Source organism: Vespa crabro, chromosome 3 (genome assembly GCF_910589235.1).
Source record: "Vespa crabro chromosome 3, iyVesCrab1.2, whole genome shotgun sequence".
Lineage (NCBI taxonomy): Eukaryota > Metazoa > Arthropoda > Insecta > Hymenoptera > Vespidae > Vespa > Vespa crabro.
Genome location: NC_060957.1, coordinates 9,440,844 through 9,467,661, shown reverse-complemented (window position 1 = coordinate 9,467,661; position 26,818 = coordinate 9,440,844). Strand labels below are relative to the sequence as shown.

Genomic DNA, 26,818 nt, shown 5'->3' with positions numbered 1-26,818 from the left:
AACGATCTTACATGTGAAACCACGCTTAAGTATTGGTTGTTACGGTTAAGTATGGGGTTGTCCGGAAAGTTAGTGCCGATTTTTGGTAGGTGGCATAAGGACAGATCTGAATATATCATAACGATTGAAAATAAATGACATGAGTATATATCGTAAAAGGCGATATTTTAGGCATATTTGAGGAAAAAAATTGATTACGATACGTTAATTTTTGTACACCTTTGAAAAAAATAAAGTGCATTTTAGGCATTTAATGCTTTTCTTTTATCAGAAAAACAAAAGTGTCACATAAGCGGCAAACAAGATATGCGTGAAGGTGTTGTAGCTGAGAGAACTATGCGGAAATGGTTTGCTAGATTTAAAGCTGGTGATTTCAACCTTAAAGATCAAGAACGCCCGGGTAGGCTCTCCACCACATATGAAGATCAGATTAAAACAATAATTGAGAATAACCTACCCTATACGACACGTAAATTAGCAGAAATGTTAAATATGTCAAAATCCACCATCCACGAGCATTTTCTAAAACTTGACTACATAAACCGTTTTGATGTATGGGTTTCCCATGATTTAACGGAGAAAAATCTGATGGATCACATTTCCATTTGTGACTTGGTCTATATAAACGCAACAATGAGACACCATTTTTGAAGCAAGTAGTGATAGTAAATGAAAAATAGATCATTTATAATAATGTTGAGCGAAAAAGATCTTGGGGAAAGCGGAATGAACCATCTTTAGCCACCCCAAAAGCCGGTCTTCATTCAAAGAAGGTCATGCTCTGTATTTGATAGGATTGGAAAGGGATCCTCTATTATGAGCTTTTACTAAACAACGAGACGATAAATTCAAAGAAGTATTGTTCCCAATTAGACGAATTAAAGATAGCAATTGAATAAAAACGTTCAGAAATAGCGAATCGGAAGGGCATCGTGTTTTATCAGGACAATGCGCGGCTTCATGTGTCTTTGATAATTCGACAAAAATTGTTGGAGCTCGGTTGGTATGTTCTACCCCATTCACCATATATTTATCAGACCTCGCGTCCTCTGATTTCCACCTATTTCGATCATTATAAAATTCTCTTAGTGGAAGAAATTTCAACTCTTTGGTCGAGATAAAAAATCACGTAGAAAAATTTTTGCGAAAAACCTGAGACATTCTGAAAGAACGAAATTTTCAAGTTCCCTGAAAGATATATAATTTAATAAATGTATACTAAGATTTAAATCTTTTGCGTTTCAATTTTCTTTCCCAATCGGCAACGAACTTTCCGGGCAACCCAATATTAAAAAAACAAACGGAAGAAAAAAATGAATGTAAAAAAAAACAAACAAACAAACAAACAAGCAAACATGCAAACAAACAAAAATGATACAAAAACAGAACGTTATCTCGATCTTCGTCTTATCAACGATCATAAAAAAAGAAAAAGAGCGAAAAAAAAACAATTTTTTTTTTTGATTTCGTAACGATCGATATCTAATCTAGATGATTATAAAGAAAAATTCTTTTTTTTTTTTTTTTTTTTTTTTTTTTTTATAAAAGAATTTGAAAATACATAATATGTATTTAAATAGTCGTAGCTGAGCTACGATATTATCATGCCGTTGATAAGATTTGATCGATGTTTCTTAATATGAAAAAATATATTAAGTTCGTACGATCGTTAACAAAAAACTAGATCGAGTAGGATGTTATGGTTCTATATGAAACTCTCTCACGTACAAACATGGGGGATGAGGGGAGAGGAGGGGACTACCTACAGGACGCGCATTGTTTTCTGCTTATGAGTCGACACTTCACGCTGCTGGTGACTATATATGATCCCTAAAATTTTGCAAACGTCTATTTCTAACTTGTTTGCGCAATCTTTCTTTCATACTTCTTTTTGATTTTGCTTTCAAAAAAAAAAAAAAAAAAACATACATGTATATATACATATATTGATATGATTTTCATTTTTATTTATCTTATCAATATTTTTATTAGTTAATTCATGGTAAGTATTTTATAAAATAAATGATCAGTATATACGTATATAAATATTTTGATTAGTGTTTATAATAAAATAGCAATACTCTAATATAAGTGGTCAGTATAAATAATTAAATGTCACGGTTACGTCTGGGTTGTTTCTGAATTTATTATAAATACTGATCTATTTAAAATACTGACAAATTATTATCATAGTTTTTTTTTTTATCGCTGTAATATCGATCATTTGTATTACGTATTGATATTTTATTACAAACACCGATCATTTATTTGAAACAATGATTAAACATATCAAAAAATACGGATCCAATAAATAGTAACTTTTTATTTTTACGTATACAAATTAACGACACAAGAATTGATTTGGAAAAAAAAAAAGAAAAAGAAAAAAAGAAACAAAAAAAATTATTTTTAATTCTTTACGTTTTCTAATAACTCTACAAATTTCAATATTTAAGCGAATTGATAAAAACGACACATCCTCTACGTATGTATATCAAACGTTGCAGACGTCAAACGTTCCAATTTTACAAATCACAAATTCGAAGAACTTTTGGAAAATATTTAAAAGACGCAAATCGTGAACGTCACCAGCTTGGCAAATATCGAGAAGGTAGGAAAGCACAGGAAACGACGTTAGCGTTATTAGTCGTTCGATATATTTCAATGAGATATTATTTAGCGAGTTTACGCATTGGAAATCCCGCAAGGAGAGGAAAAAATAAAAAGAGGGTAATAGAAGCAGTAGATTGAATGCATGGGAAAAAATCGAGCCTGATAGAGATGATACCGTGTTATCGATTTTGTATAAAAAGGAATTGTTTTCATGAAAACGAATGATAGTTCATATTAATAAGTATCATCATCATCATCATCATCATCATCATCATCATTATCATCATCATCATCATTATTATTATTATTATTATTATTATTATTATTATCATCATCATCACCAAGAACAGCAACAGTAACAACAGCCATTGCTTGTGGCTCGACAACTTACGATCGCGTGGTTCGTATCCACCTCGTTAATGATAGTCGACGAAGTATTCGATGCATATGTATTCTTCGTGACTTCCTTTTTGTTATTACTACCACGAGTATTCTTCTTATACTTGCTGGCGATGATATCGGTTGTACTTGGTTTCGCATTTCCTTGACCACCACCAGTTGCTAATTCGCTGTAAGCCTCATCCATAGCTGCATATTTCATAATCAAACTTTGTATCTCTTTGCGTTTGGCTGCTCTTTCGGAAATAGCTGGATCAACTTCCTCGTTATCGTCGTAGTTAGGTTCGTACTTTGGTATCGCATCGTCCACAATACCGCTACCGGTTGGTGTTTTCTCTGGATCGCTAAGAACTTCCTTGCCGGCGACTAAGCTCAAAGGTTCGACTCTGTTTGGACGAGCTAAAGATCTAAGGGAGGTCGACCTGCAATTGTCGAGTTGTTCGCTTTTACCATTCCGATGTGGCCTGACCTTTCTATTGCGTGTCTCAGCGTGACCGGATTTGTGTCTACCGTAACGTCGATAAGCTTCCGAGCCTAAGTGTGTTTGTCTATCGGATGTCCTACGATAACCAGGTGTTTTCTCACGTTTCGACTCTCTAATGTTAACCGAACTGACGTAAGGATAAGCTTTCTCGCTTAGAAGTACACTGGTGGGACTTTTAATGACAGAACGTGGCATCGATGGTTCCAATGTTTTCTCCTCCCTACCATAAGAATCTCTTCGATTAAAGCTATGCTCTCGTTCGTTCTTTCTTCGTGAATAACCAGCAACGTTTCCATTACCAAGCTCGATACTCTTCTCTTTATCATTGGCATGTTTCTTATTGGTATACTTATCCAATATAGAGGAATATTTATCTTCTAATCGAATTCTGGCACTGCTAAGATAATTTCCAGCATTCGGTGATCGTCTTGTTCCGATCGATCGATCGTTAGCCGTTGAAGTGCCACGTACCCTGGTGGTCAATCGCTGAAGCAAATTACTGCAAGAATCAGTTAAGAGCTGTGTCACGCTGGTCGTTGTCGAGGAACGAGCATAACGACTACGTCGTGACGCCGATCCTTGTCTGCTAGTCGACATACCGTCGCGTTGCGCGAATATGAACATCGTTGCTGATCGATGATGATGAAATAGAAGAAAACTTTCAAGATCTTGTTCGATGATCGATAATGGCGATCGGTAATGGCGATCAGTCGACCGTCCGAGGTACGGTCGACTCGATTGTTACCTCGCTCAGCAAAATCAATTTTCCACTCTTAACTTGTAAATAGGAAGAGCTGTTAGCTTGCTCTCTGTTAACAGACTAGATCGAATTAATTTGTAATTCGATATTTCCTTTTCCTTTCCGTTTTCTTTGTTTCTTTCCTCTTACAAAATTCCCACTCAACTCGATAAAAGAACGTGTGACAACCAACTTGCACTTTTGCTAACTCAAATCTCGAAATCCTGATTTAGATTCGTGTAATAGTTCACAAAAGCAAATGGAGAGAATTGGTTTAATTCGCGACGAAAGACGAGCCAGTCAGTGTACTTAGCTCGAATGATTTAAAAGGAAAAAAGGGGAGGAAAAAAAAGAAAAAAAAAACACGCACGATCGAAGTGTCACCTGTACCAATTTTGATTTCAATATCGAGTTATATTAGAAAATCGTATTAAGTGGAATTTAAGCGCGAGCGATGATAGATTCGTTGGACGAAGTCCGAATGGTCAGGGTCGAGGGCCAAGAAGATTGCTCGATCCACCGTGAGATGAAGGAGATACATCATTCAAGGTCATCATCGAAGAAGGTAACAACACATTCGTATTATGATCGACGAAGACGAAGTTATTTATCTCAAGACTCTTGACGAATGGAAGACAGAAAGAGAGAGAGAAAGAGAAAGAAAGACAGACAGAGAAAGAGAGAGCGAAAGAGAAAGAGAGAGAAAGAGAAAGACCTCCAATGCGTTTTGGATCTTTTTCTCTTTTTTCTTTTTCGCGCGAAAACGAGTGCCACTCATCAGCCCTCATACGCGATACTCTCCTCTCTCTTTCTCTCTCTTTACAAGTCGATCGCGACGAACGCGTCAATCGAGAGGGACGCGAACGGAGGCACTAAGGCACGTCGACGAAGACGACGCGAACATAGGAGGACGCTGAGAAACGTTCGCGAAGACGAAGACGAAGAGAGGAGCGAGGAGTCGCGGGTACGCCCCGCCAAATACTCTCGTCGCACTAAAAATATCGAGGAGCGATCGCGAGCCCGCTCCAACCTAGCGATGCTCGTTCTACACATTCTCTCTCTCTCTCTCTCTCTCTCTCTCTCTCTCTCTCTCTCTCTCTCTCTCTCTCTCTCTCTCTCTCTCTCTCTCTCTCTCTCTCTCTCTCTCTCTCTCTCTCTCTCTCTCTCTCTCTCTCTCTCTCTCTCTCTCTCTCTTGATGAGAAAGAGTAAGAGAGTAAGAGAGCAAAAGAGGGAGAGAGAGAGAGAGACTCGAAAAAGGGAAGAAAGAGAAGATAGCGTGTGATATTACGTAAATTGTCCTCTAGTCGAACTTAAAGGATCCTCATCATTGGTAATATGAGACAATATAGTTACATACTATATAAATCTAAAGAGAAATTGCTACATCATAAAGTTATGAATATATAGGGGAGAAAAAGAAAAAAAAATAGAGAAACAGAATCTAGTGACCAAAAAACCTATTAGAAGATATTAGTCATAAGTAACATTAATACTAATAACAATTTAGTAAAAGAGAGTAGGTTCATTCTAAAAACATGTGTATACATAACATCGAAAGAATTTAAAATTTTAATAATTTGATATGATCATAGATGAAGAAAATTGTCCTCGTAATTGGCAAAGATTTCTTATTTCCTGGTATATTAAGAGAACAATATGGTATGACTTTATCATAGTGATACAATATAAGTCCAGCTTAATCCACAGATCTTAGTAGTACCTTGACACAGATAAAAAGATTACGAAAGGAATGGTTTCGATAGCTTTAAGTAGATGTAATGACATTTCGTCTCGTCGGTGGAATTGGAGTTCGTCATCGACCGAGATACATCGTTGAACTAGACGACCCCAAAACTGATTGTAATATTTGTGGACCATTAAGAAAGAGTAGAGGAAAAAGAACGAGAACGATCCGATCAAACGATCGATACAAAGATGGACGGGTTGATCGATCGATCAATCGATCGAGAAAGACACGAGAAGAGCTTAGATCGAATTAGAAATTAGGATCTAGGATCGCCAACAGAGAGCCCGGCTAGAATACCAGCAGTAGTAGTAGTAGCAGAGCATATCGTCGACATCGTCGGTCGACGCATATCAGTGGGCGGGTTCGTGGACTCTCCGCGTAACTATTAATAAAGCTCGGCTTGTCTCTTCAAGGTCGTAGTCATGCCTTCGAAAAGAGATATATATTGTACGGGCACTGCGCGATTTACCGATATATAAATAAGCGCAATTTGGGAAATAACATGAATTTGTTGGACATTCGAAAGTGATCTTTCAGCAAGTAAGAAACGGGGATCATTGTTTTGAAAATGGAAGATCTCATACGCGTGTAAAGGTCACCGTTAAGATCGGGTTACTCAAACGGGAAGGTCTCTATTCCGTGATGTATCGCTGTTTAAGCCGAGGAAGATCGATTTATGGAATTGATTTTAGTGAGTGAGTCTTCTCGATCGACAAAGCACACGTAAGTAGAAGTCTTATTGTTAATTTCAATGTAATCATCAGCGATTTTTTTTATTTAATAGACAATTTTGAAACATATTTTTGAAACATATATTTCGAAATATGTAACTAAGAGATCGAATTGGTTTTTTTTTCGTTATCGATTATTATTATTTTACCCCGTCTTCCACAATGGCGCATATTATGTTGTATATGTAGATATTCGTAGGACACTGTTATTTAATCGTATACGATAAAATCACGAATTCGACAATTTTTGACATTCGATTTTGCCGATAGAAAAAAAAAAAAAAAAGAAAACGAATTGGTTGCATAATATATCTTACTGACGACGATTGCTTTATCGGTAGATGTAGCATTGATCCTAACCAGTCGACGTTCAATTGTTCAGACAAACAAAAGAATAGCAAAAAAAAAAAATAGTTGCAATGGGTAGGATTGGTGGGCGTATGATGAAAAACCAAACTTTGTTAACATAATCGGTTGAAGTCAATCGACAAAATTAACGATACGGTCAAAACGTGTTGTGTGAATTTACAGCAAAATAAATCTTTTTCGTTTGTTACAAGAAAATAATATTTCAGATTATTTCTCTCAAATATATTTGTTAGCTCGTTGAATATAAGCCAATAGTGTCTATCATTTTTTTTCTTCCTTAATTTTTTTCCTATATGCAATTTTCTAGTTCCGATTAGTTTCCTGGTTAGATTAAGTAAGGATAGGTCGGGAGATCGGGTTAAGCGTATTTCTAAGACGAAAGACTCATGTAGGGAGAGAATGAAAAAGAGAGAGAGTGAGAGAGAGAGAGAGAGAGGGAGGGAGGGAGAGCCGAGAAAGAGAGAAATCGTAACTCTCGTTTTCTCTCGGATTTAGAGACGAATATAAATCGGCGAGAGATGGCGCCAGTATCTCGGCGGCCATACCAGTGTGCTACTAAAGTTGGCGTACACTCTCTGTGGGAGAGCATCGTGATGAAAGACATGAATATACCGGCTCTTCGTAGATTACAATACATATATATATGTACATATATAATTTTAGTTTTGGTAAACAAACCGCATGATGAGTTTATCAAAAATATATAGCTAACTTTTGGATTGATAAAAAAGGAGGATTATTAAAAATGCTATTGGTCACATGATAGCATAAGCATATAAGAAAAAAAACAGATTGAAGACATAATTCCACACACTGCCAAGATCCACGCACGCCAAGAAAAAAAAACAAAACAAAATAGAATACAATCCAATTAATAATAATAATCCAAAAATCTCATCTCGTTTACGTGTTACCTCTGAAGTCGACGTGCCATTGGACTCCGGCGTGACATCAAGTTTAGCGTCGAAGCATCGAATGTTCGTCGCCGCCCTCGTCATCGTTGTCATCGTCATCGTCGTCGTCATCGTTGTCTCCGGGACATTCCTTGGCAACCAATTATCCCATACGGCCTGTCTTGGCCACCAGGAAACTGCAGTAGGCATTAACAAGCCTAACTCTTGTCCATTCATCGTTGGAAATGATGAAACCGTAGACGAAGAAGAAGACGACGAGGTGGTCATTGGTGGGCCACCGTCGTATGTTAACCAACACCCAGGATGATCCAGGATTGATTCTATCTTATTGGTTTGTTCTTTCTTGTTTTTCTTTTTCTTTTTTTATTTTTTCTTTTCCGATAACGGCACGAAACTTATACGAGATAGAATAATGGACGTGTCTAAAGTCTCTCACTTACGACGCACGCATGCTGCCAAAAGGAACGCGTATTTCTAGATCCAGCTTTTAAAGCGTTTTCTGGGTCAGAGAAGAGACGTTCCCGATATCTTCCGTATATTTCTCACGAATCGGTCAACTTTTCTCTTTTCGCATGCCCCCTCGTCTCTTACTCTTCTTTTTTTCCTTCGTTTTCTTATCCTGTGTTGGATTAATAACCGGAGCAAGTATTTCCTTACGATGTCTCATTTACACTCCAGTAACGTTCACCTTCCTCACTTTCTACCATCTTCTTTGGCATCCTTTTCAGGAGCAACCATCGATCCATAACGATCGATCGAAGAGGAACTGGAAGATGCTACGTTTAGATATAAAATTTCTCCGTTCGATTCGATTTTCTCCAATTGATTGGACGACGACCTCGACGGCGACGACGACGACGACGACAACGAGGACGACGGCGACGACGACGAAGACGAGGATTTATCCCTGAGAAGGAGGAATAGGAGTAGGAGGACGAGGAGGACGACGACGACGACGACGACGACGACGACGACGACGACGAAGACGTTGCACCGGCCATCTGGCGCAAACTCGCACTAAAACCGCGGCGAAACCGCGTGACGAGTCCCCCTCGAAAATAGTCCTCGGTCGAAAATAGCCGACTCCGAGTAAGAAAGAAGAATCATCGGCATTCGCTCCGGTACGCTAGAGAGAAAGAGAGAGAGAGAGAGAGAGAGAGAGAAAGAGAAAGAGAGAGACTTCGTTGCGCCACAAGCTTCTCCAGAGCTCAAGAATTTGCCTCGTATCGCCTACCGAAAGTGATTCTCTCTCTCTCTCTCTCTCTCTCTCTCTCTCTCTCTCTCTCTCTCTCTCTCTCTCTCTCTCTCCTTTCTTCTTCTTCTTCTTCAATTTCATCGTGATGCTTTATCTCTGCGACATTGAAGTTGAGCTTCGATACGAAAACGTTAGCACGATACCATCTCTTGGGTGTCTCGTATCAAACGCAACGACGCAGAAAAGAAAGTCTAGCTCAGGAAGGAAGTAGAAAAAGATAATGGAAAGAGGAAAGAAGATGAAGAAATCTAATGGGGATAACAAATGCTTATAACTCGCTAAAAGTAGAATTCTCGTATTTCTAGGTAACGGACAGTCTAAGGTGTCTACATTTATCATTCCTATTAGATGATTATCTTTTCTAAAATAAAAACTTTCTAAATTATGATATATATAAATATACATAAAAGAATCGTTGATTTGTATCAGCGATGTTATTTGACGTGAGAGTGTTATATAGTACAATAATTGTTGACTGTTCAGAACGGAGTACCATGATTTTTTTATTAGAAATTTAATATCTTTGAAAATCTCGTTGGCCGATAGAGCGCCACGATCGATGTGTTGAATATTATCGGCCATCATGTTTCATAAAGATCGAGGCCTGTCTCAGGGGGGTTGTTTTATTATTATTATTATTATTATTATTATTATTATTATTATTATTATTATTATTATTTTTATTATTATTATTTCTTTTTTATTATTTCTTTTTTATTTATTTATTTTGTAGATTTATAAAAAACTTTCTCATTTTATTTTTTTTATTTTTCCCCCATTCATAGAAGAAAGTATCATGAGAAAATATGATTTTGTTTGATTTGACTTTTTTTTTGTCTTAACTGAAATCTTGTCGTGATAGCGACGGAAGGCGATCATACAGAAAAAGGGAGAGCACACAATGAGTAATATATATATATATATATATATATATATATATATATATAAATTTAAAATTTTCTTTTTGATTAAATAAATAAATCATTACCGGGGCGTGCTCCTTCGTTCTTTCGTTTTTTTCCTTTCTTATATCGTTTTATCTGTGGAACTATTCCAACTCACCTGACTCCTGGATGATGGCGAACGATGGCGATGCCTTTCCTGGCTCGGCGACGAGGACCCATGATGCCGATGAATTCGCACGCGACGTGATGAGGTCGGATGCGCCAGGTGGGTACGATCACGATCACGATGTCCGTGCTGTCTACCACTGCTCGGTGAGCGACGATGGCTTCTTTTATATCGTCTCTCCTGACTGGTCCCGCGCTCGTGTTGCCGCGACCTCAATACCCGCTCTCCGCTAAAATTATCGAAAAATTTTGTTTATACATTTATATATTTATGTATTCATTATAACAATAAATCATCAAAACGAATTTTTGTTTCATTCAAATTTGCAATATCTCAAGAGATTGTTGTTACACAATGTTCTTTTTTCCGTCAACTGATTGTAATCAAATAGGACGGCAAAAAATTTTTCATAGAAATAAAACATTAAGTAGAAACGTGGAATTATTAGTTTTTAATTTACTTTATGCCCTTCTTAAAAAAAGAAAAAGAAGAAACAGACCAAAGAGAAGAACGTTTCTAACTCCTTAAAAATAAATCAAGAATGTATTTCTTTTCCATAGAGGAGGGGAAAAAAAATAGATCAAAGACATTAAGTAAATATTTTTATGGGAAGGAAATGTTGGCTCTACATTTTTTTTGTTTCCCACGATAAAAAGAAAGAACTTTTTGTTATTATCAAATATTTGATAAAGAAAGGAAGCTCTCCAAAGAAGGAACCAAATTTCGTGACCTCCACCTTAAAATGACTCACCAAAGGAAGTCGTTAGGATTGGTAATTGGGCAACGATTCAACACAGAGTTGAATTTCAAAATGAAGCATGGTTCCGCGATGCGTATCCATTATACATGTCTCTGTATTTTGTTCCTTTATTAACACGTTTATCGATCATTTCATATATATGCACGTATACGAACCATTGAACGATCAAATAAAGAAATCATCTCTTCTCTATTTCTTTTTATTATTATTATTATTATTATTATTATTATTATTATTATTATTTCTTTTTAATAAATCAATCAGAATATCATCGGTATTTCCCATATTTAATTATACCAATAATATGACTATATGTATAATAAAATAATTATTACAAACGACTGATCCAAACTTGAGATAAGGGTTAAATAATTTAAATAAATCCCATATAATATTTCTCAGAAAGATCCATTGACTCATTGATGAGAAATAAAACAAAACCAACAGGGTTCTAACAGGAAGAATTTCATAAGTCTTTCGGAATGACGCATCAGCCGTCCAGATCAGTTTCAAGTACTTTTCTCCGAAGCAGATTAGGTCGAACTACTTGGTTCAAGGTTGGTTAACTCATAAAAAAAAAAGGTAATAAAAAAAAATTTTTAAAAAGAAGAAAAAAAGAAAAAAAAATATTAAAGAAGGAAACACGAGAATAACTACAGAAAATAAAAATAATTGTAAGAAGAATTCTAAACGTTCGAAAAATCGGAATGTACTTACAGGTTTGTGGATATCAAAAAAAATAATTGAAAAAGTAAACCATCGACTGTTTTGTCGTCTATATTTCGATGAATGCACATGTGTGCATCTTCTCCCTTTCGTAAATGATACTGAAACGTATAGCAGGACAAACGAATGAACGTTACGAACGAACGATACGGAATCGTGTGATTTATTGGCTAGAACGAAAGGGATCGTAAACGTTAAATCGGACAAACGTCTGAGATTTGGAATTGGAGAGTTTTCAGTAGTGGGAGGATAAGGACGAGGAGGGAGGAATGGAGTACGACGTCAATAAGAAGTCACGATAGAAGAAGAAAGTTAGTAAGAGAAGGGTTAAAAAAAAAAAAAAAAAAAAAAAGAAAAAAAAAGAAAAAGAAGGAGACGAAACGAGTAAAGGAAGAAGAAGAAAGTCGATCGAATCTGCAGCTTCTTCTGCAGTTTCGCCTTTTGGACACTTTCCAAGGTCTTACGGTATATATATATATATATATATATATATATATATATATATATATATATATATATGCGCGTGTGTGTATGTTTGTATGCACACATATCGCATACATGGATATTAACACACCGATGAGAAAATTCGGAATGGATGATACGGGTTAACTGTGCAAAATGGGTCATGGGATTTTGCGCAAACGAGCAAATTTTATCCGCAATGTTAGATATCGTCTACCCACGCATTTAAACATGCCTATCACTTTCTTCTTTGTCTACTTTATCTTTAAAAGAATTCAATAAAGAGAAATCGATGAAGGGATGTTCCTTTTATCATTCTCTCTCTCTCTCTCTCTCTCTCTCTCTCTCTCTCTCTCTTCCTCCCCCCTCTCTCACATTCTCTACTTTACCGACCGAGAGGAAATCAAAAGAGGAATTCTAAATGTAGCGTCTTTTATAATAAAGATCGTCAACAATCTAATTTAAGTAAGGACTTTTTTGAGAATGGTCATCGAAGGATGATGAGCAAATAGGGCGGTAAATTTAAGTGCAGAAAATACACACACACACACACACACACAGAGAGAGAAAGAGAGAGAGAGAGAGAGAGAGAGAGAGAGAGAGAGAGAGAGAGTGTAAACATTCCAGTGTATACATTCTCGTCACCCTCTTTCGTAAAAGAAACTTTAACGACTTAACTTCTTTACCAAGTTTGCTCTCTTTCTCTTTCTCTTTCTCTCTCTCTCTCTCTCTCACACACACACTCTCACTCACTCCGTCTTTTTTGTTTTCTAAGAAAGTGCATATGAGTGAACGAGAAACGCGTATTATTACCTTCTGTAGATAATATCCATCAGAGTGTTTAACGTACTTTCTTATTTTACTGAAGCAATATACCACGATCAATCTTTTTTTTGTTTTTCTTTTTTACAATGTTAATTAGCGTTTCGGTTGCCGATAAAGCTTGTGTTCCCTCGGCTGTGCGATTCGAGAAATTTTTCGAATTAGATAAGAAAAGAGAAAGAATGAAAGAAAGAGAGAGAGAGAGAGAGAGAGAGAGAGAGAGAGAGAGAAAGAGAGAGAAATAGATAAAAAGAAAAAAGGGAGAGACAAAGAGAAAGAAAAGTTATTATCTATTTTGTTTATACAATTTATACTGTACCTCAACATCCACGACGTAATGGAGACGTAAAGAAAAGGCATCCTTTAAACTTTGTTCCCTTCGTCCTGTGAGCTTTGAATTATGCGACCGAAGATATTTGCGCACACATACACCACATACATGCATGCACGCACGCACGCACGCATGTACACTTCCGTTGTTCGAGATCGTTTATTAATAACTTTGTCGCGAAAGATGAGAATCAAAAGTAAGTAGAAATTAAAAAATAGAAAGAAAAAGAAAGAAAAAGAAAGAAAAATGAAAGAAAAAAAAAAAAGAAAAAATTAAAACATTTTATCGAAAACTTTCAGTTTGTATGCGTGTGTGTAAAAACACAATCTATGAATTGATGTTATTTCTAAAAACGAGATAAAAAGTATTCTCTTTAATTGTAAAAGATAAGTTTGGTCGACGAGACAAACAAAATTCAAGATGACGCGCAAGCGCCATAACTACACATATATAATGTTTATTACGAGCGAGTATGAATAGTGAACGACACATTTTCGGTTCCAAGCTATATTTATAATTTCATAGTCCTCATTTCTAAACTGTGCGAATCTATTAAATCTATACGAATCTAACCAAGTGGAGTTAATTTTAACGAGGAAAAACAAATAAATATTCACATTTATTTAATCATTTGTTTATTTACACGCTCATATAAATAATTGAATTATTTTTAGATATATATATATATATATATATATATATATATATATATATATATACACAGAAACTAAAAAACGTATGTGCGTTTATGTATGCGTATATGGGGTAAGGGGGAGGGGTGTAAAATTCTCAAGAGACTTTTGAACAAAGAAATTCCAAAAAAGAAAACCATGAAACGTTTCACAAAGGACAATGACCGAAAAGTATCGAAGATCTTAAATTTCCACCGGATGTTTACTCTCTTTCTCTTCTTGTGTACGATCTCTTGGCATGTTCTCAACGTTCACAAAGGACGACGGAATAACGCGTGTTACGCGATAAATTTTCTTCCTAGCCGTTTTTAAGGGGCGGAGACAGGGAGGGGGCAAGGAGATGAGAACGCGGGAAATGGAGGAAGAGAATGAGAAAGAGAAAGAAAAAGAGAAAGAGAGAGAGAGAGAGAGAGAGAGAGAAAATGAAACATGAAATGAATACATTATTGCCGGAAACATTCAACGATGGTTCTCGTTTGTTTTATAAACATTATTATTAATATAAAAGTATTAAAAAATCTGCGCATTTCCCCTATAAATTCTACTATTTTTGTTTAATACAAAGGAAATTTTTTTTCATTAACATTACTATGTTTCGATGAAGAAGAAAAAAGTATAGGTTATTTAATTCGTAATGATATCCAAATTTTTTTTATTTTAAGAAAAAATATGAAGACTTCAAAAAGATTAAGTGATCTCGAAAAGATTTAAATGGATTCATGACACGGAAGAGGATACTTCAAATGTATTAAATCGCAAAGGAGATAAATTTCATCCTATTAACGTGCCACTGCTATACTATTCTTATTATTACTTACATTCTGTACCCTTTCCCTTCTCACCTTTCATCCTGTACTAACAGAGTTCTATCTTGACTAGGTGTCGAAAAGAACACGACCGTAGTTATAAAATTTCTTTTCGTAATTTCTTATACAGGATTACAATACGTACGTATACAAGATAGTTCAAAAATTCTTAGGATAAAAACTTCATAGTCCAAAACCAGTTCAAAATTTCGTAGGTGACATTAAATATAGACTATTTTTTTTCGAGTATTTTTAGACTTGTAATTTTACAAACAAGACTGATAGTTTTACAATCTAAGTAATAATAATAATAATAATAATGATAATAATAATAATAATAATAATAATAATAATAATAATAATAAAATAAAAAAATAAGAATAAAAAAATAAGAATAAAAAAATAAAAAGAAAGAGCCTAGAAGATATCGATAAAGTGTAATTATTAAAATCATCTAGGAACTTTTGCTCTACCCTATATATACATATATATATAAAAATAATGAAAATTTAAATATAAGTATAGAGTATTTCTTGCGTCGAAATAAAATTAAAAAAGAAAAAGAAAAAAAAACAGAAGAAAAAAAATAAGAAAAAAAAAGAAAAAAAAAAGAAGAAAAAGACCCAACGAAATTAAAATACAAATTCAAACGAACGAGATTTTCAGTCAATTGGAAATCACCGATCTCGAAAAACCGGTATACATCCAGATATAAAACTAAATCGTGCTGGTAACAAGATTTATTTTTATCGAGTGATAACGAGATTCATTTTTATTAACTGGTAAGTAACATTTACCATTTATTTAAATCTATTTTATCAAGTAGAAAAAATAAGTCTTTAGTTAACATAACAATAATATTGTTACTTCATTTTCTTTGCTATTTTTCTTTTCTCACGATTCTTACCCCACCTCCTCCCATATTTTTGTAAAAGCGAAAATTTTCAACGGTAACATTAATTAATGATCGCTTAGTGCAGAATAGGGAGGGAGAGGGAGGGTGGAATTAGGCGAACGCGGTAATATAAATTTTTCAAATTCCTATTTTTTAAAAATAAATCAAATTTATCCTTTTGCAAATCAAGTTTTTCTACCATATTCTTTCTTCATATTATCGTCTTTCAATTTTTGAAATAAAAAGTAACAAAAAAAAAAAAAAAAAAAAAAGCACTTATAATTTTTTGAGCGAATTTCAAACCGCAGCTTATCAAAATCATTTGCAGTACAATCAACGATCTAGTGAAAATCTACGTGAGTTTATATTTTTAATCACACATTTCATCAAATCACACATTTACAGGAAATTACTATTTCCCATAAATTATAAGAATTCCAGACAAGTTAAACTAATCAATATAATTGACCAGTTTAACTTGTCTGGACCAGTTAGTCAATATAACTGAAAATTATCTAGAGACTATTCATCTAATAAAATATAAAATTGGTTTATTATTATATTTTACTGTTAACCGCACATGATTTGTACAACTATTACATGAATATATACATACATATATGAAATTACTACCAACTGATGCAAGAGAACCATTATAGATTAAGTCACATATACATTATTAACTATCTAGATATAGTTTTCATACCACAAATTCGTACATACATACATTTCATATATAATGAATTGTTAATTACTATTGAATAAATATTTTATATATGTATATCTTTGTATTATAATATACAATAAAATGTTGAATTACTTATTAATAAATTTACATTTAATTTTATTTTTATATCAAAAGGTTTAAAAAAAATATATATAAAAAAAAAAAAGAAATTTCAAAAAAACTTGATTTGCAAAAAAGTTGAATTTGGAATGCAAAAATTTTACGCATGAAACTGCGATATCTAACATCTAAAAGAATTTTATCGGACTATTTTTGTTGTTAATTGTAAAAAAGATATGATTTAAGATATGAATATGTACTTACTTATGAATCTGAATCAATTTCAATAATTAAGTTTCATTTCATGAGTTTCTAATTTTAGAATGAATACCCGTAGGTTTCGAAATGTTAGAAAGATTCGAATCTTTCGTAAATAATATTTTTTTTCGTGCAGCCCAATACATTTTTAAGAACAAATTTAAAAAAAAATTAAAAAAAATAATAAATAAATTTTTTACAAATTAAAAAAAATAAATTTTCAAAAACAAGACAGACTAAAGTCACTATATTATTTCAAATACATTGCGGTATTCTCGCGATACTCAAAAAAATATTCTATGAAGAACTTTTTGGAAATGTCTTACAAATTAATCACTTTTCGCGTTTTGACGTAAGGTAGCAGGTGTCGTTTTACGATCCATTAAAAATTTAACGCTATTCGTAAATCTAAAAACGCTACTCTATAAATATAAATGTTGCCGTGAATCATGCATACTGTCCCTAAAATGAATAATATAAAATTTGACCAATGGACATTATAACTATAAAATTATAATCCTGAATTTTTTGCTAGAACCCCAGAGTTTCGCGAAATACATTTTGAGAATCGCTTTCGTAAGTTGTTAATACTCATAAAAAATTCGAATCCATTCGATCGGGGTTTGAGTATAAAAACTTAATAATACTTAATAATAGTACTTCAAAGTACCACTTGCATTTTTTAAAATACTTAGAAAAAATTCAAATCTATATCTCGTTTGGGTTCGTGTCTATATGAAAGTATCGTTTTCCTTTTTCGAAGTACTCATGAAATATTCAAATATATCCAATTAGATTTGAACCTAGATATCCGCAATATACATATTTTATCCCATGTCTATTATAAATAGAACGCCGCTAGAGATGATAATTAATATCTGATCAATAAGGAATTAATAATCTTATTGTCAGACTAACGAACGATAACAATTATACCTGGGTTTGTAAATGAGCAAGTGATTCTGAACACGATCTAATTATATAAATCATATTATATTTTTCGTTTTTCAGATATTTCGACATTTTAGCTTGAATTATTTAAAAATTATTATTCTATAAAATGACATACAGAAAAAATTAATATATGTATTTTTAAGAAAAATAATTCTTTTATGTAATTTAAAAAATTTTAAGAATACCATTTTAAGAATACCATGCAAAAAAAAAATTAAACATGCCTTTAAATATCCATCTAGATTAAGACCAATTTTATAATCAAATAGTGAATAGTGTTTTTAAATAAATAAATAAATAAATAAATATATATATATATATATATATATATATACATGCATAGATATAGCCTTCTTTATACGTCCATTTTACAGCAACCTACATTTCTATTTTTAGAGAGTCGAAGTAAAAGTGAATGCAAATTCACATGGACCAGTTACCGATTACATGATCCTACGAATTTACGTAAACGTTAACTTGTTCCCCCCCTCCACCCTTCAAAACGATTTACAACGTTTACTAATATCTTTAAATAAATAAAAAAAAAAAAAAATCTTTCTTCGTCGCCTCCACAAAATATCTTGAAATAGGGCACACACACACAGTCATACATACACACATATATGTGCAGATAATTATAAAGACAGAAAATTTCCGCAAAAATGGTTCAGGGTAGGTAAGATTAAATGGTGCATATAATCGCAAACGTCTGATCCTCGGATGAGCGTGCAAGGAGGACAATATAAGTAAACTTACATACGCGCTGTGTGTGTGTGTGTGTGTGTAATATATATATATATATATATATATATATATATATATATATATATATATATATAATTAAAATACAATTTAGAATATGCAAATCGAACGAAAAGATTTTGTATATAAAAAAAATTGCATATTTGAAGAAAAAGGGGTAAATAATTAAAAAAGAAAAAAAGTAAATCTATTCTTCGAATCAATAATCAGAGGATTTTCGTGAATTAAAGAACGGGACATAAGTGAAACAATAAATTACTTTATCTTTTTCTATATTGGGAATGAAGAGAGATAAGAGACATTACAAATATTTTCGAACGAACTGTGAGATAGAAGATTTTCACGCACATTTAAAACTCGGAAAAATAACGAAACGAGCTCGTATATTATAGAAATATAGCTGTTATTTATCGATTCTACATATTCAAATATTTTTAATCAATAGTTTTAATTAATGGTCAGTATTTATAATAAAATATTAGTACGTAATGTAAGTGATTAGTATATTATACTGTTAATACAAAAATTGTCAATATTTTAGTCAAAATATATATTAATATAATAATTTATCAATATTTTTAATAAACCCAGATGCAATCCAGACACTTAATTATATAAATATACTGATAACTTATATTACGTACTGCTATTTTATTATAAATATTAATAAAAATATTCATATATACTGACCGATTTATTTTACAAAATATTTGCCAATAATTAATAAAAATACTGACCAAATAAATATAGAAGTGTATATCGAAATCGTTTGGCTTTTAAAATCTTACCTCGATATATTCAAATAATTTTAAAGAAAGAGACATTGCGTAAATAGGGATCATTGTTTTATATATATATATATATATATATATATATATATATATATATATATATATACATATACATATATATATATATTCTCGGTCACAAAATTGCATACGATCTAACCGTTTACGAATGACACGCGATCAAAGAAGCACCTTCTCTAAGGACGTTTCAATTAAATTCTCTTCTCTCTACAGACAACACTCTTGTCATGCTCACAGCGGAGCTCGCGGAAAATTTCTTCAACGTTTTGTTTAACTCGTCTTTTACGAATAGACGACACGTTTCTCTTCCGCATTGTAAACGAGCCAACATAACCGAGAAGAGACTCTAATTCGTTGCGAACTTGACTTCTCTATAAAATCTCCTTCCCTTCTTCTCTCCCTCTCTCTCTCTCTCTCTCTCTCTCTCTCTCTCTCTCTCTCTCTCTCTCTCACTCTTTCTCTTTCTCTCTCTTTCTCTCTTTATCTCTCATTCTTTCACTCTCACTTTCATGAAACATTATTCCTAACGTGAGAGATAAAGAGAGAGAGAGAGAGGAGGGAGAGAAGGAAGAAGAAAAAACAGACTTTTTATGTGACGATTTAAACCGACAGAATTGACACTCGACGTTCAATAATACAATTCACGCTGTTGGATACACGAAATATTTACATATATAAGAGAAAAACATTGATACAATGGAATCGAACTAACGATAATGGATCGTGATAACGGATGGTAAACTTTTCTCTTTATACGTATATCTTAAGTTTATCGACAAAATTTACTGTGTCTAGAAAATCGACGCAATAAATTTATTATCTTCAAAATGCAAAATGAAAATTATAAATCCGACTGGAATGAAACTTTTCTGCAAACTGAGAAGAAAACTGAGATGGAGGGCGGGGAGGGAGAGATGGGGGAAGTAGAAAAATAATAATTATAATAAGCGATCACGTGCAATAATATTCGACAACGAACGTGATAAAGTATACGATTGAATAGAACGAACCTATTGGTAGTGGGCTTTCCTAGATACAAGTGGACTCCGAAGAAGGATAATTTAAAGCCCTTCGCGATCCAACGCGTTTTTCCGAGGACAAATATATCTTTCATTGTTAATATTTATATATATTCTCTTTCTCGATGAAAATTATACTTTCACCCTCCTATCTCGTTTTATTTAAACGAGTTTAAAATCGAAAAGATTTGTACACTCACGTATGCGATACGTGATACCGTTTCGGATCTCGAACACGCTCGTGAACGATTCGAAAGGCGAATAATAGCGGCGGCGAACACCGTCGGTTAGGGTTCCCTTCTAAGGCCGTTCTTCCGGTGAAACTCACGAAGAAGCACTAACGCACCAACCACGACTGACAACCATAAGAACTTCATGGAGAATCTCTATCCTCTCTTTCCTCGCTCTATCAGAAAGATTCTTGGAGAGGGGATACAGACTCGCGGCATTGGCCTCGATACAGCGCCACTACTACTTCCCTCTCTTTTTCTCTTCAACTCTCAGCCGAGAGTTATCGAGTCGTTACACACACGAGCACTTTATAAGTTAATAGATTCAATTGAGTGCACTACGTCTATGGCCCTTGAAAGAAATAAATGAGCCTCTGTGTTTTCTTTGGACAAGCTTGTATAATTTTCGAAAGTTTAAAGATAGCTATCCTATGGGTATAATTATTTTATATTTACATTGTATTATGGTATAATTTTCTTATTTTTTTTTTCTTTTCTCTTATATTTGACTATAAATTTTTTATTGAAAAAGATTTATAGGAATAGTACTGGGATAGTAAAACTTACCTATATGTACCCTTGCTTTGTGGACTATCATAATCAATACGCCTACGTTTGTGTTCATACTGAGGTGAACCAGCTGAATGGGAACGAGTCCTAGAGTGACTGCGTGAACGATGACGTCTTCTGCTTCGTGGCATCTGTAACAAAGCGTTCCAATTTTAATAATATATAATATAAAAAAATTGTTATATGGAAGCTTTATAAAAATTCTTGAAATGTATATTGTCTTTGAAATATAAAGATATATGTTTATAATTCAAAAAACTTGCACATTAATAAACGATTTGACGAAATGATTGCGTTTGATAATAAATCGACTTTTTAAAATAATATTAAACTTTTATCAGGTAGATGAATTGGTCAACAATTTTCTTAACCTTGAGAGGTTAGAAATCTAATGACTATGTTTATGAAAAAACATTGTGATAATAATTATACTTTATTTTGAAAATATGAATCATTGAAAACAACAACATGAATTTATTCAAGTAGCAGGAAACCTAAGAATATATAAAAGTTATCTCTACTTAGGAAAAATAAAAAGTACACACAAAAGTTTCTATAATACTAGATAAATAGATCTTTCCTTTTCCATGTTATTTTGCTGTATATTAACAATGCTAATGCTTAATAAATACCACCTCAACCGATGATTTTTATGACATTTAATATAGACAAAACTAAACAATTGTAATTAATCTTAAAATATGTAAATACATGCAATGGATATGAGTTTTTATGATGTAATAATGTATACGCAATAAACAATGGCAGCATATAATTTTGAAAAGGAGCAAGACCGTTCGTTGCGGGAGAATTTCCATGAAAAATTATCAATGGAATTTTCTAAAAACTAATGACAGAAGAGAAGCAAAATCGGCAAGAGAGCTGAGAAATATGAGAATACGCTCTACATTTACAGAGATACTCTTGAAAGTTTTCAAGAAAAAAAGAGGACTAGGACCAGATTCGCCTTACTGAAGCCAGACTCCTTGTACTTACATTCGGAATCCGAAACAGGCTTACTTGGTCCCAAATGAAATCGAAGACGGACGAAATCCAGGAGCGTGAAGATGATGCTTGTGGTACGAGACTGTTTTTCGACAACGTTGAGGACATCGGCTCAAAAAATTCTGTAAAACGTGGGCATTCGCATCGTAAAAGTATAATAAAGATCTACAAAAGAGATCAGCCCACTCCGAAAGATATAAAAGAAAAAAAATATTTTTTGTCTGCGAAGGACAAAAAAATATAATATTCCTTCTGTACAACTACATTACTCATTATTAAAGTAAACGCGTAAATCTACAAACGCGCGACGCAATATAAGAAATTGTAACGTTATAAAAAAGACATCTATAAAACCCCGCCAAAACCATCTTGCTCGCAAGTACTTACGAAAACGCGTACATATAGGAACGTTCAAAAACGACAGCATGATACGTGCATCATCTATGATGAAAATCTTGAGAAAAATGGAATGACAATAAGAGATAAATTGGCACGCGTGGGCATGCTGGGGCAAATATATAAAAATCGATGTTAACCGAGCGATTTCAACTTCTCATAACTATTTAACTTCTTGTCGTCCATTTGCTTTACAAAGAACGAATATCGTGATGACGATGTACGACCAAAGGCGTGCATCGTTCGTGAAAGATGTGAAAAAGCTGTAAAAGTTCGTGCATAAGAAGCGCAGTAGTCCGCAAAGTGTACGCCATAAGGGAATGTTCATGAAATGGCGGCCATCTTGAAGTTATGAAGGAAAGCATCAGGTACAAAAGCGAATACGCAAAGCATACGCGTCGAGTTTGTTTCGGGCATTTATAGAATTTAATATCGTCCAAAATAGACTCAACGCATTACGATATCATTATGAATATAATTACTTACGTTGGAGAAAGGAAATGTGCTCGCTTGGTCCCCAAAATCGAGCTCGAAAACACGATATCCAAGAGCACGACGACGTGCAAACGTACGACACTTTAGTGTGACAACGACGTGGACGTCGGATCGATGCGATTGGTGAGCGTTGCTCGGTTATATTCGTTTATGGTCGTGATTCCGACCTCTGACGAATTTAGCCGAAGACGCACGAATGTACACGATCTACGCTCAAATCACCGAGCTTTGGTAAATTTAAGGAAGATCTTTACTTAACTCGCGTATGAGCTTTATAAAAGATAGATGTTTATCAAAAATACAAGGAATATTATCTAATCAATTTTATCTTTCTAACGTACCATATGTTTAGAAAAAAGAAATACATTTATTAATGTTCCTTTTCCTTTATGTTCAATTAAATTGAAATGATTATAATCATTTATAAAGATACCACAATATTTGGCTACGTAGAACAAAAATGATAGATATAGACAACGTATATGTGCACACGTGATTCGTCATTAGGAAAAACGTATTCTATTTTACATATATACGACTTCGACAACGTTCGAGATGAGAATCGAAATATGTGTATATCGAAAGTGTTCGCGTATCTCGAAATTTAAATCCAATAAAATAAATTATATGTAAAAATGAGATATATAATTATGCGACTAAACAAATATGGATACCTTAATTTCATAACCAATTAGAAAGAATAATCGATTAAGTGGAATATTAATGAATCAAAAACATCGTGTGCGTCGAGTGAATTATATTAGCGTAAAAATTCTAACCTCCAATCGATGAAAATGAAGATCTAATTTATCTCCCACACGTAAGAAATTATAAACATAATCAATAACCCCAATTTCTTTCACGAATCCTCGTAAGATTAATAAAAATCGAAGTAAACCTATTGTTAATAAGCATAATAATAATAACATTAAAAATTTTGAATGAGCTTAAACGCACCTGGATCCAGATTAGACTTCTAAAAATATCTGCAAGTCCGCATCGAATAAGATTTAATAGATTCCATAACATATTCACGCTGAATTTCTTGTATACACATTAAATTAATCGCGTAAGCACAATCTATAAAGTGTAAACACTTGAGCTCGGAATAACGATTTGATAATCTGTCCGCGTTATCATAGATGGCACCACCAACACGCAAACGATATTTGTATAACGACCTACCAGCATCTTTACCGATAAATATTTCAATATTTTGGCGGTTCGACGTTTGCACGTCACAAATGACGACCAATTTTTCTTTTTTCTTTTTTTTCCTTTTTTTTGTTTTATTCCTTTCATTAAATATAACTGTTTCGATCAAGAATCACGTTACTAAAATATCATAATATACTATATTTGGTTGATCTTAAAATATGTCTATAACGCATTTTGATTGAAGCAACTAAGTTAAGGAAAAAAAAATAGTCGCTTAGAATAAAACTCACGTAGTGCTTTTATGACAGTATTTCTTGATCTTGTACCGGACATAGCAAAAGTATTATATAAGGGGGGAAACCTACAAAATGAATTAATAAACAATAATAATAATGATGATAATAATAATAATAATAATAATAATAATAATAATAATAATAATAATAAAAATAATAATAATAATAATAATAATAATAATAATAATAATAATAAAAATAGAGAAGAAGATAAATTTTTATCAAACACAAAAACGTTAGGATAGAAAAACAAACGAATCACATGGTCGCTAAATATTCTATTGCTCTTTATCGTGTTTTACCTCGTTCAAAGTGAAAAATTCAGAATGATCGAAGATAAATCGTTGAGTAGTCGCCATGGAAATTGATCTTGATAGATCAGGCCATAAGATAGCGCACCTTTTCTGAAACATATTCCAATTGTTCCATATTGTTGGAAAATTGATCGATTAAAATTATATTAAAAAATACTTGCATGAAAATAAAAATGAAATATATAAAAAAAAAAGAAATTAACTACTGTAAATCGATCGATCGTGCGTAATTTGGAAATTATTCAAATTGTGTGTCATACTTTTATAAATATTGCCCTTCTATCTTTATGCTTTCAAAGAAGAGAAAACTTGCAACACTTGGAATGATTCACATTGATATTTGTCCCTGTGTGATAAATTAGTCGTATAATTAATATAACAAAAACGTTAATATTTTTTTGTTAACATTTTTTTTCATAAAATATATAAAAAAAAAAAAAAGAAAAATAATAAATTGCTCTTAATTTAAAGATGATGAAAATTCAAGTAATTTCAGCATGAAATAGTAAAAGTCGATAGACTAATGCAAAAACATAACTCTTACGTCTGCTACACGTGATACAACTGGACCTGCGCCAATCACGATGCGGCTCACGCGAGTATACTCGATCGGCGGGTTAATAATTAGACCGCATTCGTAGTAATGAGGTCATGAAATTTATCCAAGATTATAAGTGTGCACAGATTACAAAAAAAAAGAAAAAAAAAAAAATAAAGAACGGGAAAAAGAAAAAAAGAGGTAGATTGTCTAATTTAAAATCGAATTTATTAATAAACTTGATAGAAAATTTTTCGATAAAAAAAAAAAGAAAGAAAATCATAAAATTTCAAATATTCTTTTTGTCTATTAATTAACATATAAAACTTACAGGAATATCGTCCTGTCACGAGTACCGTTTGATGCGCCACTGACTCGTTTGCAGAAAGCTCTAACGAGGGAAAAGCTCGTGGAAGAAAATGTGAAGCATTCAAAATGGATGATTCATAAGAAGAACGTTCAACTTACTTGTTCTTTGGAAGACAACAAACTTCGAATATTCTTCGTTCGAAAGGATGACGATTGGGAAAAATTTGAAAGACCCTTCGATGTAAGATAGAGAAAGATTCGTGGCGCGGATCGCGCGCCCATCTTAATCGCTTATCTAGGACTCACCGAGCGTGGTAGTTGCTTGCAGTATGTCTCATCATTTTGGCACATGCGCAGTGACACAACCTACCCTAGGTAGATATCGTACATATGACCTTCAGCGGGTATAGGAGAGGGTGAACAAATTTGAATCATATTTTTGCAGCACACCCACGTTAGAGAACAAATTATGACGTTTATGCAGCAAAAATCTTTAATCTTCATGTATTTATATACTTGATGATTCTTTCTTTATTTTTTAATAGAACGTAATATGAAGGTATAGTAGGATGGTAAGTTGATAAAAAACTATATGAAGTCGTTTCATTGAAAATATTAATATATTCTCATGCTATCATGCTAAAATATTATCGGCGGTAAATTTGAAATTATCAATACTAGAAAACAAATACGTAAAACGATCTATCTATTTATCTCGATCAATTATAATCGAATAACTTCATGTGTTTCTATATAAAATCTATAAGGTAGTATGGATGAAAATCTGTATCTCTTATTAATTATATTTCAAGCTAGATCACGATTTGTAAGATCTCAGAGTCGGTCTGAAATCGAGTTACCCTTTCGTGCGTCAGAAAGGCGATCGATGGATTTGGTTGTCCCGGCAACGCGCGAATGCCGTTGGAGGACCGCCGCAGAAGCAGAAACTCTGATGGCGGGAGTGTCCGTGTGTTGGAGGAAAAGGGGTTGTTAAAGTGGTGGAGAGGAGTGAAGAGGAGTAGAAGAGTGGACGAGAACGCGACAACGACAACGACGACTGGTGGAGGTGGTAATGGTGGTGGTGGTGGTGGTTGAAGTAAA

The 26,818-nt window shown here is 33.4% G+C and overlaps 2 protein-coding genes across 7 annotated transcripts in view; both read right to left on the bottom strand.

Moving 5' to 3' along the window:
• LOC124422442 (dual specificity protein kinase CLK2) overlaps positions 1 to 5,308 on the bottom strand; it is a 15,349-nt gene extending 10,041 nt beyond the window's left edge. For 2 of the 6 annotated variants that reach the window (XM_046958863.1, XM_046958864.1), the window contains exon 1: positions 3,005 to 5,304. In XM_046958863.1, the coding sequence (XP_046814819.1) occupies positions 3,005 to 4,120 (1,116 nt within the window). In that variant the 5' untranslated portion in view covers positions 4,121 to 5,304. Of the gene's footprint in view, positions 1 to 3,004 lie in introns of all 6 variants that reach the window. The other 4 variants (XM_046958861.1, XM_046958860.1, XM_046958862.1 and 1 more) reach the window with 4 other exon arrangements.
• Positions 5,309 to 21,199: 15,891 nt separating this feature from the next.
• Positions 21,200 to 26,645, bottom strand: LOC124422454. The gene is made up of 3 exons (XM_046958903.1): positions 25,877 to 26,645; positions 24,859 to 24,960; positions 21,200 to 21,337 (listed from the first exon to the last, which is right to left on the bottom strand). The coding sequence occupies exons 1-3, from the start codon at positions 25,997 to 25,999 to the stop codon at positions 21,200 to 21,202; spliced, it is 363 nt and encodes a 120-aa protein (XP_046814859.1). The 5' UTR covers positions 26,000 to 26,645.
• Between the last annotated feature and the right edge of the window lie 173 nt (positions 26,646 to 26,818).